This window comes from Clarias gariepinus, chromosome 4 (assembly GCF_024256425.1).
Source record: "Clarias gariepinus isolate MV-2021 ecotype Netherlands chromosome 4, CGAR_prim_01v2, whole genome shotgun sequence".
Lineage (NCBI taxonomy): Eukaryota > Metazoa > Chordata > Actinopteri > Siluriformes > Clariidae > Clarias > Clarias gariepinus.
The window spans coordinates 18,047,679-18,066,088 of record NC_071103.1 but is presented as its reverse complement, the minus strand read 5'-3'; the positions used below and the strand labels follow the sequence as shown (position 1 = coordinate 18,066,088).

Below are 18,410 nucleotides of genomic sequence, written 5' to 3'. Positions count from 1 at the left end.
ATTGGATCCTTTGGAACCTGTGGGATTGAGGTGGGGCCTCTGTGGAACAAGCATGTTTGTCTGGGGGATCCCATAGGTGCTTAATCTGATCAGGATATGGAAAACTTGGAGGTCAGGTTCACGACCTTGGGCCTGTGGTTTACTTGTTTTTCTGATACCTTTCTACTGTGTCCAGTACTGACCTTTTTCATTGATGTGTACTGCATTGGCTTTTCTGTGGGATTGGACTGAATGGCGGGCCTTTGTTCCCCATGGGCATGGGTTGGCCTTGGGTGCCCATAATATCAGCAGTTTTCAGTTCACCTGGTCAGTGGTCATACGTAATGTTATGGTTGATTAGTGTATTAAGAGAATGCATTTACATTCAATTATATCAATATGCTTGTTTGGTTCATAGTTCAAGTAAGTAGTCAAGCAAGCTAATTGTTATAATGCAATAATTAAACAGTGCATGCCAAGGAATCTACCATCACACAAAGGCAACTTTTTTTGAGACCAAGAAATGAAAATGTCAAAAGGTGACTTTCTGCTAACACTTTTGGAGTGGAAAATTACTCCATCTTCTTGACTCATTTTAGCAGAATCAATACACCAAGCTTTTGCTGTTCATCTACCATGTGAGGCTAAAGACACATGTCTGGCAGGTGACTCTGTATCCTGAGGAGACCTCTGAGCCTGAACCCAAAGCTGTGAATGAACACGCTAAAAGAAATGGTTATAAAATGGTTGACCTCCATTCATGGCTAATTAGACAACCTGTATGCCACAGCTCAGCCCAAGCCGAATAATTTCTGATTCACTTAACATCTGGCAGTTAAAATGCAAAACAGTAAAAACATTTTGCTCTACAGCGACAGAGAATTTTGTTCAGTCTGAGTGCAGGATTCAGGCTGCCACAGTTCAGTACAGGAAGGGATAAAAGCTTCTGAGAGTGCCTCAGGATGTTTAAAAGAGCTTTTTTAGAAAAGGACTATAAAGTTCATTACTATGTGACATTTGTTTCAAAACAGATCCACTTTTAGAATGCTAATAGACTTTTAGCTTAAACACCATTATTCATACCTTGAAGAGTTCACACAGTTCTTTTATATGCACCTTTTGGTGGAAAACATTCAGGGTAGCATACTAAAGGACTTATTGCTTTGTCCCGCTGGTGAAGTATAGTGCAGAGCCCTAAAACAGATAAACCTTTCAGAAAAGTTTTTAAGTGAAATATTTGGTTAAGGATGTGTAATATATCCCTGTTGATAACCCTGGATTTGATGGGTGTGCTAGATACTTTACATTGCACCCATCCCTGGTTATTAAGTGATATTTTCATTTAAAATATAGGTACAATCTAGTAAGTTGTAGTTTAAGATGTCCTCCTCACCAAGAACAGCAGCAGCTCATGACCAAACAGTATATTCTATTGGGGCATGATGAAAGTCGAGAGGCTGCCACAGCTGCAGTTGAGCATCAACAACACATAATTATCCGGCATGCAGTCTATATCAATACTGATTGTATATCTTTTTTCAGTTGCATCCAATATAACAGGTGTGTGGTTTTCATTAACAGAGAGAGCATCATTAACCAGGGTTAATAGGTAGCAGCAAAATGTCAAGTCTAACTAAACCTCAAAACCACAAGAATTGAAACTACAGTACACCCAAAAACTTTATAAATTAATAAAGACTATTATTTTTCTTATCCTCTGTGTAGGAAACAAGGTCAACATGTTGCACACACATTTCTCAGATACAGATGCTGTCTACTTTTTTTTTTTTTTTAAGTTTTCCAGAATAGGTGTACGTCTGGCATCACTGTCATTAAATGCCCTGTCTGCTGCTCATTTTTCACTAAACTGTTCAGAAAGCGAGCATGGGGCAGCATGTATCCTGCCACAATGGGCCTCTAATAGCAATTGTTGCAGCTCCCATTTTTAACCACAAGGTTCAATAATAACTCTGTGGGGCTAAATTGGTTGTTGGGTGCCTAACAATCGTCCAACATGAGGAATAAAACAAAACTCTTGGGAAGCAGCAGGTCTGTGGGCAGAAACATCTTGTTAATGAGACAGGTCAACAGAGAATGGCCAGACTGCTTCGAGAGAAAAGTTACAGTAATGCAAATGGCCACTTTGTACAACTCTGGTGTTAAGAAAAGCATTCAAAGATTCAAGATTCATTCTTCTGTCAACCTAAAATAGAGAGCTGAGGCTGCAGTGGGCACAGTCTTACCAAAACTGGACAGCTAAGAACTGGAAAAATGAAGCCTGAAATATCTCCGAAATATCTTGGTTTCTGCTGAGGCACAAATATGGTGGTGGAGGTGGTGTAACGGTGTGGGGAATGTTCTTTTGAAACATGTTTGTTCTGTTAATACTAATCAGTCCTCATTACATGCCTTTATGTGACTGCTGCTGACCCTGTGCATCCCTTCATGGCTACAATTTACCTTCTTCTAATCACTTCGAATGCATACAGTGGTAATGCATCATGTTACATTCTTACCAGAACTTTGGGATGTGGTAAAACTAGAGATTCAAAGCATGTTAAAGTTGTAGCATCTAAAAAGTGTAGAGTTTGGAGTTAGGCAGAATATTTTGTTTCGTAAAGACTCGAGGCTGTTTTGAGAGACAGTGTCTAGTTTTATTGTAGCATGCCTAATGAAGGGGTGAGTGGACATTGGTAATACATGTTTTAAAATAGTAATTTTAGTGCTTCATTTCGCAAGCACCACAAAAAAAAAAAAAACACCAGCGGTACTTACAGCTATATTTAATTGTGAATGTATAAGCATTTCCATATGCACAATGTGTAGAGAAGGGATCAGGACTAAACAGCTGTGTAGAATTAAGAAAACCACTCATCAGTGAGACTAATCTGAAAAAAAAAAAAGACTTTGATTTGCTAGGAAGCCTTATGAATGGGCTTTAGAGCGTTAGAAAAAGGTCATATAGCCTGATGGGTCTACATTTACCCTATTTCATAGTGATGAGTGCATCAGGCTAAGTAAGGAAGCAGCCATCATGCAGAAGTACAAGCCTGTGAGGGAAGTATTTTGCTCTGGGTTTTTTCCTTCCCTGGTGGCAGTGGAGTATTCCAAGATGATGCTGATAGGATTACTTAAGCTCAAGATATGAAACAGAGGTACAGGAAGGCTAAGACATTGTTTTTACACCTGGATTGGACCACAGAGTCAGGAACTTAACTCGATTGATAATCTTTGGGATGTGCTGAAGAAGGCTTCAACCAGCAGCCCAACTTTATCATCATCAGTAGAAGATCTTAAAGTAATTAATGCAAAGAAATAAATGTTCTGATGCTGCAAAAGCTTATCGAAATGTTATCAAACTCAATGTATGCTGTAATCGAAGCAAAATGAGGTCCAATGAAATATTAGAAGGATTAATTAATAATACATATTTTTTGCTGGTTAGTGTATCTTTAATACTTTGGTAAATTTGAAGTCGAGTACTTCTGTACTTTTACTCAAGTAGAAATGTAAATGAGACTTGTACTTTACTATATCATTACTAACTAATAATATTTTACCTTGGGTATCTCTACTTAAAGTAAGGAAAATCCTAAAGTACAGGATTTGTGTTTTTTACGACTGTCTAGGTTTTTTTTTCTAGTTATGGTTGTTCTAGTGTGAAGGCTAATGTTAGGGCGGGTCGTGGTATAACAAAACCTGTTTATGCTATAAATTAATAGCAACTTTTTGTTGTCAAAATATGCGGATTCTGTTCATCCTGCAACCTCCATCACAACCTTATTCACTGCTAAGATTTGTGCAACTGACAAAAGTACAAAAACAAGCAGTGCAAAGAACTAGAAACAATGTAAGGGTTTATATTCAAAATGAAACAAGCACTGTTCAGTCATAAAACATTTTTTTTAAACATGCACAAGCAGGTAATTCCAAAGATTAGTACAAAAATGGAAAAATAGAAAGAAAAAAAAAAAAACTTAATGCAGATTAGGGCACAGTGCTACTGGTAAAAATAGATAAACTGCATCTCTGCATCAATGGCATTGATTCCCTGCACCGTAATCATTCTTCCAGTACCGTGTGTCAGGCGGTGTTTTAAACAGGCCATAGTGTTGTAACGTGCAATCAACCTTTAAGATAGCGCTGTGTGAAATCATGCCTGCATCTCAGTGTTGGAGATAGGATGTTTATACAGGACTACCACAAGCTATTATACAACTTATCTCCAAAGCCATTTATCACCAACGTGTGCTGATTGGAGGGACCTGGCACCCTCATCATCTTGAAAACAAATGGATCCAAAAAGGACTAAATCTGCAGAAAATACCGCAGTTGGAGATTACACTATTCGCTATTCTATGGAATATAATTATGTTTGATGAATGTCTCCTCATGAAGGTATAATTACATGGCCTAAGAGTTTCATTCATACACTTTATGATTTACAAGACACCAGTAGATGGCACTCCTTGATTTTACACAATTAAGTCCCTGAATTCTCCAGCATACTCTTTAGAGCGCATAGTATATCAGAACAAACTGAGAAACAAACATTATATTGCGTAAAATTAAACATAAAAAAATAAACAGTCTACTAATGTTCTTTCCATGCAAAATAAATTTCAATATTAACCATTTATACAAACAATATATGGTGTCCTTTTGCAAAATTATCTCAAATTACATAAATTACTCTTAAACACATCCCAAAAGGCACATTTCCAGTTTGTAATCTATCTGCTGTATCTGTGCAGTGAGTGTAAAGTAATATCAAAATTCAAAAAGGATCTGTCCATTTTAAGCCTGTAATGCCATACAAATATGAAATGCATTTGTTCCATCCAAGTAGTAGTTGTAAAATCATTTTAGTAAGTCACCAAATAACAATTAAGACATTTGTTAAAATTTTTCCAGTCAATCTGTCTGGCGCCTTTAAAGATCTTTTGACTTTTTACATCTGTAAAGGTGTGGTTATTTGAGGTACGAGTTGGACGGCAATATGACACTTTGGGTAGCAGTATGCAGGCTGCAGCTTAGAGAGGTGCTGGTTCTGCTGCTTCCTCCAGGTGGTGGATGACGTAGTAGTCATGGACGTACATAAGAACAGCTATTGGCTGGCCAATTATGAGAGAAAGCCACACTGCAGCATTTCCGTAGTTACCCCTGAGAAACCTGCCCACAAACCATGCCAATGGCAGCTGCAACAAAGACATATCTTCAGTTTAAAAATAGAATACATATGGTATGGAAAGGTATACTGTCTATGCTAGGCAGTCAAGAAAACATATCCAGTAATGCATATCCAGTTATGCATATTCAGTAGGAAATTCGTTTTCACCTGCGCCATCATGCCTGTGAAAGCCCACAGTCTGAACATCCTCAGAGGAACACTGACCAGATACTGCGTGCACACACACACACACACACATTACAAACACAAAAGCAAAAAAAAAAAAAAAGTCTTATATTTGCCTGGCAGAAAAATCACACAAACATGGAAAGAGACAAAACCCTAAACTTTCTTCTACGATACTGTACATGTTTCAGAGTGATTCAGAGCTAACACTCTAACAACTGGCAATTTGTTATTGCAAAAGTTAGCTGAAAGTTCTCAGACTACCCAGAGTCAGAGTTGAGTAAGGTTTCTTTTGAAACAATCTTCAGAAGGTGACTTTCTGAACAGGCCATGGTATTCTCTCTGGTATCTGCAGCACCTGTAGGTTAAAAGCCTTTTATCCTGTCTGTTCCGTTCAGGCGAGCGCTTATCGTACAGAGCGGTACAGTGATATGGTGTTTCTTTACGTTGTTCTTCATCTACAAAAACTGCTCTAATCTTTAGTTCTGCTGAAAATTGTTTTTTTTAGCAGCCTCAACAGTAGGGGTGGAAACCTCAGCCCTATACCATCCAATCTGATATAATTCAATATCTGACAATTCAACTGAATCTGCAACAATACAATTCGCAATGATTATAACGACACTGCTAGTGCTGCTATGAGACTATGTTTCTGTTGGATTAAGTACCCTTTAAATTATGTGCGACTAATTTTGTCGAGAATCTGGGGGTAGTAAATTTGTGTATGATGATGTAGAGAACGACTATTTTACGTATCAGTTTTGGGCAAATCAGCTTGCTAGCCTGAAAATGTAAAATATTATAGAACAGTTACCTCCGAACAAGTCATCTGAATGGACGAGAGACATTTCATGAGGGTTCTATAGAGTATAACAGCACTAGAGTGTTTAACTACATGAATCACTCTGAGTCAGAGGTGTTCTAACAATCATTAACTGAATTAAAAACCCACATTCAAAACTAAACATAGAGCAGGTTCAGCAAGAAAACACATCTGATAATAATATATTATGTAATCTTGAACAACACCTTTTCTCCTTAGTAAATGCTGTGTCGTTCCGAATTTGCCGGTGTAATATTAATATTATTTGTAGTAATAATAAAAACAATAATAATATTAATTAATTTATATTAATTGCATGTGTAATAACCGTCATAGTTGATGCGAGCTACAAAACTAACTAGCTTCTAACACAAGTTTTTGTTACATAGTTTTTTAAGCAACCCTGGTTGTTAGAACAGAGCTTGACAGATATATCAAACAGCTACTGGATATAATATTCAAGAAATATGAATTCTGCATTGTTTTTGATTTCTAACAGTACATAACTACTGGACATTTATTTCACTGTTTATCTCAAAATAGGATTCATGAATGTTAATATCCTGTAAAAGTTGTTAATTTAAATATAAATTTACTGTTACTCCATATTCAGAAATGCTTGATTTATATACGCCTTACCTCATGAAAAAAGGCTGAGGCGAAGAATACCGCTGATTGGCTCACTAACTTGCTGGCCCCCTTTCTCAGCAAGGGCTTGTAAAAGTGTCTTTGGAATGAAAAGCACATACACAGAGTGTGAGAAAATGAGAGATAGAGAGAGAGAGAAAGAGACAGAGAGAGAGTAAACAGTCACTCAACACAGTAAATAAGCATGCATAATGTGCCAGACGGATCACATTATAGTGTCTCTTCATTACAGACTCGATACGCTCCACTGCGCTGTATTTTATACGGCTAACTCTTCAGCTGTCTACACTTCTTTGAAAAGCTTACCGAAGGCACCATTTATGGACAGGGATGTTCCAGTTTTGCCAGAAATAAGTTACACTTTCTGCATTCCTGAAAAGAAAAGGAGCAACATGGAAGAAGTGAAGTGTAGATCTGTGCTGTATCACGATGATGCAAACTGGTGAATCAGGTATCACAAAACTATTCGACGGGAATCATATAACTTCTGCGTTAGGTACTAAACTCACTTACCACCAGTCTCTGTAAAATTCTCGATCTCCAAATCTCAGAAGCTCTGCCACAAAGTTCATGGATGAGTGGAAAAACCAGTAAAAGAATATCAACCAGAGAAAGTGGTTGGGAACCTGATAGTCAAAGAAATAAAATGGCATTTATTCACAGACCTTTTTCCCTTCCAACTGTGTTAAGGTTTTGGACCTACAACATTTCAGCTGAAGAAACAGCAGTTAAAATTATTTTTTTAATAGCTCCTCTTGCTACTTACAGCTAGCCTAAGCAGACGCTCAATCATCCTAGAGAAATCCATTTCCTGTGAAAAAAATGAAGGTTAATCCAAATCTCTACATGGTTGTCGCTGAAGAGAAAATGGTGCATTGTGGATCATCGTCACAATACCTGCAATGGCTTCATTGAACTTTGTATGACTGGTACCATCCACTGAAGAACAACAGAAAAGAGTACAAGAGAAAATGATGAGCATTTTATCAAATCCCTGGAGAAATTATGATCAAAAAATGTTTCTCCTAATGATAGCAAAATAATATGGCATACCTGCTGTGTTAAGCCAACTAACAGCTGAATGAGCAGCAACTGTAAGACAGATGGTTACACTGGCAATACAAGTAATACATCATTCTGGAAAATTTTTTTACACACACATATATAGGAAACTGACAGATACACTTACCATCTCAAACAATCTTCTGAGCAGGAATCCCGGACGTATGGATTTAGAACGAGGAAAGTTCAGCTCGTAGCACAACGTGGGAGCAAAAACAAAATAATACAAATCTGGACGATGGAGAAAAAGTGGTACTATGTTACTTTTAGTTTAATTAATATTCCCTCATAAAGTCTATTATCTTTTTCATCTCAAAGCATAAAATTGACTAAATGATGTAAGTTATTCTGTATCTGGGCTTAAACCTAATATGAAGTGTGTGCATTTACGAGACTGAGAACTTCTACTGAATTAGTCTTGTGTTGACGAAGGGGAATTTAAAAAACAACCAAAGTCAAAGCTTAATCGCTCACCTTTCAGAGAGAGATTTCCAGGGTAGGATACATACACCGTTCCGCTGGTTGATGGCGGCCCTGGACCTATTGTATGCAAAAATAGTCAAGGGATGAGAGAATGGATGCGAGTTCATTTACACCCAAGCCAGACTTAAGTTACGTGGGCAGGACTGGCTCAACGGTAACAGGCTACTGCTATCAATATCACCATCGGTAGCACCTGATACTGCTGCTCTGACTCTGCTGCCGGTGAATTTGAATACTGTAGGAGGTGTAGGAGACGAGCGAAAGAAAACAAACAAAGAATCAGTGCGACTTTATATGATTATGAGTTAGTTAGTTGTGAAATCTATATGCCCTTGTGTCAACATCTACTTCTCAAAATCCATAGGGTTATGGAGAACGTTTCATGTGGGTTATTGAATAGGATGAATCTGTTGGGATAGGATTTTAAGAGTTTGGCGTTTCCTTTGCAAGACCAGAAGACAATTCCTGAACAATCTGGGTCACAAGTATTTTCTGACAAAAAGTCAAAGAGACAGCTCATTCAAATCATGATATTTGGAGAACGATGTGGGCATGCAATGACATGTGACAAGTTGCAAATAAGTGTCCAGAAATGCAAACAGACTGGTGCTGAAAAATATCTCGGATTGCGAATTGTAGCCAGAAATGTTGCATCACATGACTTCATGCTTTGACCTGAAGCACAGCAAGGCAGAAGAGAAAAGAGCAAAGCTAGGAGATAATTAAAAATGTAATAGCTTTGCAACTAATTTTGTTAAGAATTTAGCTGAGGCCTCCAGTTAATATGTGTATGATGATGATGATGTAGAGAAAGACTATTTTAGGTATCAGGTTTTGGGCAAATTAACTTTCTTAGTCTATTTATACATCAGGTTTCAGACATACCATATTATTTGGCACCAGGTGTCTGTCCTTTCTCAACAATAATTGATGTATAATCAGTCCAAATAACTAAAATAGATAATCCACTCATACATCTAAAAACCTCGACTCTACCTAGGGACTGTTGGATTATATTTATTATCATTGTACAACTGTGACCGCCACAGTCACATGCACAGTCACACACTACAGGCAATTTGGGAATACCAATTATTTTGTAATCTGGAAGACCTGGAAACCTAAAAAACCCACCAGACATAAAACTGAAATGCACACCAACTCCTACCCTGAAGGTGCGAGGCAGCATGCCGCCAAAATGGATAATAATCAATTATAATTTACAGTATGCTTATCAGTTTATGATGAATCAATTTCTGATATTTGTTTTTAATGGATCTGGGATTAAAAAAGATATCACAAATTCATACACATTAAATTTAGTTTGGAAATAAAGTCAGAGGCGCCAGACTGAGGTGGTTTGGACATGTTCAGAGGAGAGATGGTGAATATATCGGTAGAAAGATGCTGAGGTTTGAACTGCCAGGCAGGAGGTCTATAGGAAGACCAAAGAGGAGATTTATGAATGCAGTGAGAGAGGAGACATGAAGTTAGTTGATGTGAGAGAAGAGGATGCAGAGGATAGGGTTAGATGGAGGCAGATGATTCGCTGTGGCGACCCCTAAACGGGAACAGCCGAAAGACAAAGAAGATACACATTTCATTTAGTCCAAGGTTTAAAGATGGATTCCTTTGTGTTACATAATTTCTTAAATGCCTTTGTTAGTTAGAATTTTGCTGTACAGATATTACAAACTGTTACTGAATGTAATATTCGAGAAGTATACGCTCAGCATTGGTCCCAAGCGTAGTAGTGAGAAGGGACAAGCATGTCCTAAACAAATGTATTAGTTATACATTTATTATGTACTAGTTACTAATAAATAACTAGTTATTATTATATATATATTATTATTGTTGAGAAAGGACAGACACCTGGTGCCAATAACTATATAAAATGAAAATGAGTGAGTCATGGCAGCTCAAATCATTACACGTAGAGAACTTTTATCAACAGACATTTCGATCCACAAGCAGGTGATTTGCCATCAGCAAAAGAAAAGAAACAATAATTTGTTGTTTATCCAGGTCTCCCTTTGGGTGGTCACGCTGTGCTCTTAGTTCTTAATTGCAGTACAGACATCCCATTTAAAAAGGAATTCAAAATGCAGACACAGCACTCTGCTACAGTAAGATAAGAATTTAATATATATACGTAATAGTCAAGGAAGCATGATCTTGGTTTTAAACACACCAAAACATTGCTATTCCTATTTCAAGAATAGTGCAGCGCTAATACAGGCCACTGAGTTCCATAACTAAATCTGTAGTGAATTTGTGCATAATTCTGTTTTTTAAAAAGTATTTTGAAAATGTTAATATTTACAGTAACTCTATCATATGTATGTGGCGTAAAGATGAAAGAAATTTAATTTAGCAGACACCTTGGTGAGCATGATCAGTATGGAAGACCTGCAGGTTGATTCTCCTTGCCTAGAGGATAGTGAGTGTACTCACATGACAGTGATCTGGACAGACTGCGAGCCTTCGCCTGCATCCTTTCCCTGCACCACCTGTTCACGTCCTTATACGAGTAGAGCTTCAGAAACAGGATAGTGTAGACAGCCAGCGCAAAGGCACTGCCAACTAAACAGAGCCAAGAGCGCAAGAGCAAATGAGAAAAGAAGACAATGTTGAGAAACTGGGTGTATAAAACACATATAGCAAATAAGTTCTTTAAAAATACAAGGGCAGTTGTTGGTAAAGTGACCAAATGCAAATCATAATATGACACTTTTAATAGCCTGGATTATTAATTCAACCGAAGGGCATGCAGACAACCCATAACTCAATAAAAAAACTGAAATTGTCATAACACAAGCTGATAAGCAACCTGATGACACAGTGCTGGCACTGAAAACATGTGTGTAGGCCACCACAGCTTTATCAATAGCAGCCATATGCCGGGTGGAAATGGCCCATGCGGGGACTCTTGGGCTCGGCTCTAATGCCAGTAGTAGCCCGAGTGGCCTCAGCGCTGACCTTACTGTCTCATACCGAGGGTGGACTGTGGCACAAACCCAACAGATGGAGTGCCTTTGGCACCTCCCATTGTGCTAACAGATGAGGTAGAGCGGCAGTGCCAGAAAAAAGGTTTACACCAGGGGAAATAAGGCGATATGTTTCCCACTAGCTACTAGACAAGCTGCGAGGAGTCTTAACAGCTTTATGAGAGCACTATAAATGTAACATAAAAGGATATTCAGCACTTATATAAATGATATGTTTATCAGTCTATTGATGGTACTTTAATTCTTTTATTTCTAAAAAAAAAAAAGAAGAAGAAATTTCAGGTGATGATGATAATGATGCCATTATTATTAGAGACGCTTTGTTGGAAGTTTCCAGATGGATACATGATACATTAAGAATGGCTAGATTTTCCTAATGCTTATCATGAAAACTTATATAACTCCATTGTTTCAAGTATATCTGGGATGAAGCAGCCATAGTGCATTCCTTACCTGGTGTTACAGAGGGCAGCATGAGCACAGTGACCACTGGAAAGCACAAGATTACTGACAGATTGATGATATGAATAATCAGGCCAATCTGCTCAGTAAAGGTTCCCTGGGTAAAGAAAAAAAATCAAAACTTGCTTTTCTTTCTATGCTTTACATACATATATATATATATGCCTTTACTTGTGTAATGGTCTGGGTTTGAAGTTGGCAAACTTACAAGGGCTAATTTTCTTTCTGTGTACAGCGCTAATAGTATGAACACATTCGAACCTGGAAAAAGACAGACATGCATTATGAAACACAATGCATCTATGCAAACAAACAAAAACAATACAGTCTTTAAAAGCCTTGATATTACAGTTTGCTCCTAGTGCAATAAACTCCCAGACTTACACTCCATCACTTTCCTGCAAGTACAACATGTAAGTTATTAATACATAAAGATATAAAGAGATTTATTGATATGGTACAAAACATGATCACATTTGTTTAAAAGTGGTGCAATTTGCCCCAAATCAGACACTTCATCCTAACTTAAGCACAAATAATTAGAGTTTTTTCCCCCATTAACAATCTGTAATTTTGCTTTGCTCTAATTTAAAAAAGTCCTTCTTGTCATTTCTGCATGAGTTGATCCATATCCATGCACAGATAAGCACAGAGGGATTTTACACTCTAACAAGCTAAGAATCTCCTAACGAAACGCTAAATGTAACATTTACATTACTTTTAGGGAGAAGGAAGGATGAAGAACCAGACACCCGTTAATTAATTATATATGCATACAGAGATTTAATATGCATCTGACATACAGCAGCACTCTGCAGCACTGGAGCTTTTTAGTATGTCACCAATCAAAACAGGGTCAACCTTTTGCCCTCAGAATTAACCCAGTGACAGGCATGACACACACACATACACACACACACGACATCACAGTGATAGAGCTGAAAGTGTGCTTAGCAGAGTCTTAACAGAGTAAAGATAAGCAGAAAAACACACACCTTTCATCCAGTAACAGAATTACTTCTTTTGAAACGGATTACCGAAACAGAATAATTTATTTTGCAAAGAAAACATGCACGCACACTCACACACACACACACACACACACACACACACACACACACACACACACAGTTCCTCAGTTACAGATAGAGCATTACAATGCTGATGGATTGTGCTTGAATAAAGCCTCAGAAACAAAAGGGAGGAAGTTTTTCTCTCTAAGAAGCCAATGTGCAATCACTCTCTCTTAGATCTTTGCGGTGTTTGTGTTCTTTTAAAGACTGACAGGTTGTCTGACTGTTTCTTGCACTCATTACGGCTCATCATAACTTTACCTGCAAGACTTAGAGTAAGATTTAAGTAAATGGTTTGGTCTGTCAAATGCTTCATTGTAAAACAAATGCGTTAACTTTAAAGGATGTATATAAAAAAGATATATAATAAAACTATTCCTTATTTAACTTCTAAACAAACTAAAAGAATGCTTTATAGAAGGTGAGGCTTAACATACCAATGACCAGACATCCGGCAGGCCAACTATACGGGTCCTTCAGGAACAACGACACCACTTGAATGGGATCCACTAACACACCGTACCTTGAAACAACACAAGGTAATTACGCATTAACGAAGTGATACTTATTAACATTTATGCATTCTTTTGGCACAATCTTTTCTCCACTTTCTTGTTTTTCTTCTTGTTACAAAGAACACATGTCTCTACCTGTCTCACCTGCATGTCTTCTCTAAGCGTGCTTTATAAACGTTTGTTTTTCATGTGAAAGTGTTCGCATGGCTGTGACTAAAGCTGGCAGCTGGAACGTAACTGCTTGCCTACAGTGGAGTACAACATGATAGTAACATATGGTGCCCTCAGCATGGGGCGCAGCAGTCCCACTGAGTCAGAGCTGGTCCTGTGCATGCACGCAGCAACCTAAACATCTCTACTATTCCAATCATTATAGTTACTAGTTAGGTGGGGTCTTAGACATATGGTTCCCTACAACAAGTGTTCTTTATCTCAAAACCGGCCTCCAGGAATGACACCAAAGAGAATTTTTAATGAAGAAAGCAAGCTGAGCCTCTTGAAGCCTAGGCCAGTGTGTAAAGTCCACAAACCTGAGAAGGTTTTCCAAGAACAGACGGGCATTGCTCAAGATCTGTAAGACAAGAAAGACACAAGAGTCACACAGAAGCTACAAGGAGACTATGATGTATTTATTTATAGCTATATTAATATCACTGGACATATCATTCTGAAGGCAAATTATATTCGATTTAAAAATAGGGCATTCTATGGCAGTGGAACAGCCTGAAGAATATATAAAACCGCCCAGTGTTAACTTTTTAAACGCTCAACGGCAGAATGAAACATGTAAATGAATCTATCTCGGTTTGCAACGGAGAATACGAACAAGCTAACCTGAGCTTGGGTTCAAGAAGTCGAGCTGTTTCAGGAAATCTATTCTTAGGTGCCACTTGGCACTAGCTGTGTCCCCCAAACACACTGCGGAACAATGATTCATCGAACGCCAAGTGAGTGTCATGCCACATACTTCAGCAAGATCCTTCGTTTAGAAGCTACTTTAAATGCATCCAGGAATGGTAATGTGCCAGAATTGGCAAAGTGATTTTTTTCTGATGATTACAATATTACATAAAAAAATCTATTACAAGTTCTTTACTGTCATGCTCATTGTCTTTATATTACACCCCATCAAGCAGCTCATTACACTAATACTCACGATATTGTATTACTGACTATTGTAACAGTCATCCTATTATAAGTGGCCGTGTGTGTGTGTGTGGGTGTGTGTGTGTGTGTTTTGGCCATGGTTATAACTCGACTATGCAATCACCCCATCATGTCACAGCAGCACAATGCATAAAATACATATCAAGAGCTTCACTAAACATTCACATCTGCTCTTTTTAAATCTTTACCGCTCCAGTTTTTGTGCCTCACATTGCACCTGATGTGCCTCGAGGTGTGGCTGCTTGTGCATTCTGAGTTGCTGAGGTCACATTTCCTCCATTCGGATATACTGTACAATGCAAACATTAACTGGAGGTCTTGATCTGTATCTGCATGATTTTACGCATTGTGATGCTGCTGCTGCATGAACAGCTGATAAGTACCTGAACATGGAAGCGTATATGAAACCCAATGTGCAAAATCAACTGGGCACAATTTAGTATAGTCGGTCCAATTACTGGCATGTATCTGTGAGGAAGAAGCCTATAGCAAGACAGAGGGTAAACATGCCTGCTGTGCCACCTACGCGTTCTACTCATCTCCAAATTTCAGATGAGTATATGCTTACTGAGCATCCCATTTCCGATTATGTTTCCTTTTGTGATTATAATTACCTCCACTCTTCTGGGAATGCTTTCCCCTAGATTCTTGAGCATTGCTGTGGGTATTTGCATATTTAGCCACTCCCTGACTTTGTGTACGGAGGGCGTTGTCATGCTAGAACAGGTCTGGGCCTGTGAGTTCTAGTTAAGGCAAACTGCTATACACCATACAAAGTCGCCCTATACAATTGTGTGACTACTAACAGAGGGCGAGGCAAAATTAAGCTAAAGTACAAGGTTGAAACATGCAGTTCACTGAATGGCCATGAGGGTCAAAGGTGATTCAATCCCCCTAGACCCCTATGTGAAAGCGGAGACTTATAAATAAATAATTATAAAAATATAATACATAAATAAAACAAACAAATAAATGTTTGTGACACTGTCGAAAATAAATTCTCAACCAGCTTCTTAGGACATTATTTCCCGCCACTGAAGCCTCCAGTACGGCAATGTTCACCAGCTATTTTAAAGTGGAGCTGTGCTGGGCGATGCTGTGATATTTTGGGATCTCAAAACATAAAAGTACTAAAATTATATAACAAACAAACTTACAGGGTGTGGCCTTCTGAACATTAAGGAGGATGGGTGATTAAACACTATTACATCACTTCAGAAAGTTACTACATGACTCATGTATGTGAATGAAGCAAGACTGATGACTGTACATGATTTACACATGTAGGACAGGAACTAACCCTATCCTCTGCATCTTTTGAACACGCCTTCCTCCACTCCTTTTTCGACCAACAGTAGCCAATTTCCACCGGCACCCTGTAGGTCAACAGCACCGTTGGCGGTCGTTGTTAACCCAGGCCATGACCGATCCGGTATGGAAATTATATTTGTGATCATTGATTTGGCAAATGTTTTTACGTCGGATGCCCTTCCTAACAAAACCCTCTGCATTTATCCAGACTTGGGACTGGCACAAGAAGACACTGGATATACATATATACATACACATACATACACACTACATCCAGTCTACAATTTCGATATCTGATATAAAGGCATGTAGACAAAAAAAAAAAAAAAAGAGAATCAAACTCACCAGCATGACAACACACCAGTTCAGAATGCCTCTGTAATTTCTGAAACTGCTTGCAGAACTTAGCATCGACTCTTGCAACCTGTGGCAACTGTGAGAATTGAAGTGAAGTAATTGATTTAATGAAGCAGCTAAAACTGTTTTGCAATGTGGACCACATTAATGGACTTGTCTGTATGGCATATTAAAGCAACAGCAATTTTCTGTGGCAATAAAGAAAGCTAATAAGGAGAATCAGTGTATTAGGCATTACTAATTAAAGTACAGGGTGAGCATAAAGTATATATAACACAAAACCAATTCTAGGCACATACATTCTGTATACTTTAATACAATGTATACTGTACATCTAAAATTGGATTAAATTGTCTATGTAATGCTCAACACTCATTGCTATATAGAATCATTTTGGGGCTGCAGAATTCGATAAAAAATTGCAATTATTTTGACACATATTGCGATTTAAACTACAACATATTACTTGGACCGTTGAGTATTTACTTATTTATAGTGTAAAAGCAAATAATGGCACAACAAGTAGTTGTATGACGGCAACTTATATTTCCAGTCTCTTGCATACATTACGTGTGACAAAATCGTCCTTTTTTGGCATTAGATAAGTGCACGGGTTCATACTGTGATTTCGATTTCTGTACGATTCATTGTGCAGCACTAATACATTTGAAAAGAGTGAACATACTTAACTGGTAAAAACATAACATTTGTTACTAATTAACTCAGCTGAATAACTCATCTGGAGAAAGAATTTAACACGTAATCTTTAGGCAGTCCTTTAAAAAACTTTAGCATAAAGACTTAATGTCAATGGTGTTAACATACACTGCTGCAGTAATACTTGTACAGAGTTCACTGGCAATTGTGCTGAGGTGTGGTTTATTATGCAGTCACACCCTCCTTCTCTTAAAGCATGTGCTGCATCTGTACGAAGTGCTGTATACAGTGTTTACTGTACAAACTGCTAAACTGTACAACAAGGTACACTCTCCAGAAACTATTAAAAAGTTCCTCTTTCTCACCTCAGGTTATCATTAAGACTCGATTTTCTCTTCTCCTCGGGTAAACCCCGTGTGTGTGCCTCCTGTCCCTTGACTTTGGGTTTAGTCCATGTTTCCGCTGCGCTCGTGCCATTCAGACGATTGACGAGCTCGCCCTTGGCGCTCGTGATGGTCGCGCGCCTTCTGCTGCGAGTTACAGGACGGAAGTCGTTCTCGTCACACATGACCGCGCTCCGACTGTACGACGCTGTTACACTTTGAAAACTCAAACGCATATGAAGCACGTTCCACTCGTATCCATCGCCTTTGCTTGAACCAAACCCCTCCTCTAAGACGGAAATTGCATCGCGTTTTCACAGGTAGTCGTTTCTTTTTCCACGTCACGACTTCCCGTGCTCACGCTGAACTTTTCCCTGGACGTCTACTATTTCCGGACTTTCAAAACACTGCGAGAGCAGCTTCCTGACTCGAACCAATAGCACTCCAAAGGCGACAGCCAGCTAAGAGAAACTGGTGACGTCAGAACCCCATTTGTTTTATTTATTTATTTTTATTTGCATATAAATTTACAAAAGCACCACAGGCAGCTCAAATACACAGAAAATGAAGTCAAATAACAGTGATTGGTCAGAGCACATCAGATAAGCAGTCTATATAAATAAAAGAAAGTTTTTGTCTGTCTGTAAAGTTTTTGTCTGGTCAGAACTCGCTCCTTCAATGATCGATCTTTGCGTTTCATATATTTGAGGAACAGAAACTACTCACTTACTTATCGTCTATACCGCTTTGTCCTTCATATGAGTTTACGGAGGCCTGGAGCCTATCCCAGGACACACGGGGTACACCATGGACAGGGTGCCGAGCTATTGCAGGGCACACACACACACACACACAATGGCAACTTGGGAACGCCAGTTAGCCCAATCTGCATGTCTTTGGACTGTGGAAGGAAACCAGGGTCCCCGGAGGAAACCCACCAAGCACAGGGAGAACATGGAAACTCTATGCACACAGACCTGAGGACGGAATCAAAGCCGGAACCTGGAGGTTAATTAGAAAATCTAAACTGAACACTTTTACTGGGATTACTTAATATAACAAACTCCCAAAAATGTTTTGTGAAATTACAGTTTTTAAAAAATTTAGTTAAATTTTGTTGCAG

The 18,410-nt window shown here is 38.5% G+C and overlaps 1 protein-coding gene across 1 annotated transcript; it reads right to left on the bottom strand.

The window, feature by feature from the left end:
* Positions 1 to 3,819: 3,819 nt before the first annotated feature.
* dgat1b (diacylglycerol O-acyltransferase 1b) lies at positions 3,820 to 17,683 on the bottom strand. Its single transcript, XM_053495078.1, has 17 exons — positions 17,270 to 17,683; positions 16,236 to 16,323; positions 13,943 to 13,983; positions 13,335 to 13,420; positions 12,033 to 12,085; positions 11,816 to 11,921; positions 10,809 to 10,937; positions 8,343 to 8,408; positions 7,996 to 8,099; positions 7,860 to 7,898; positions 7,704 to 7,745; positions 7,573 to 7,617; positions 7,320 to 7,432; positions 7,113 to 7,178; positions 6,798 to 6,885; positions 5,318 to 5,380; positions 3,820 to 5,177 (listed from the first exon to the last, which is right to left on the bottom strand). The coding sequence occupies exons 1-17, from the start codon at positions 17,521 to 17,523 to the stop codon at positions 5,013 to 5,015; spliced, it is 1,548 nt and encodes a 515-aa protein (XP_053351053.1). The 5' UTR covers positions 17,524 to 17,683; the 3' UTR covers positions 3,820 to 5,012.
* Positions 17,684 to 18,410: the final 727 nt, after the last annotated feature.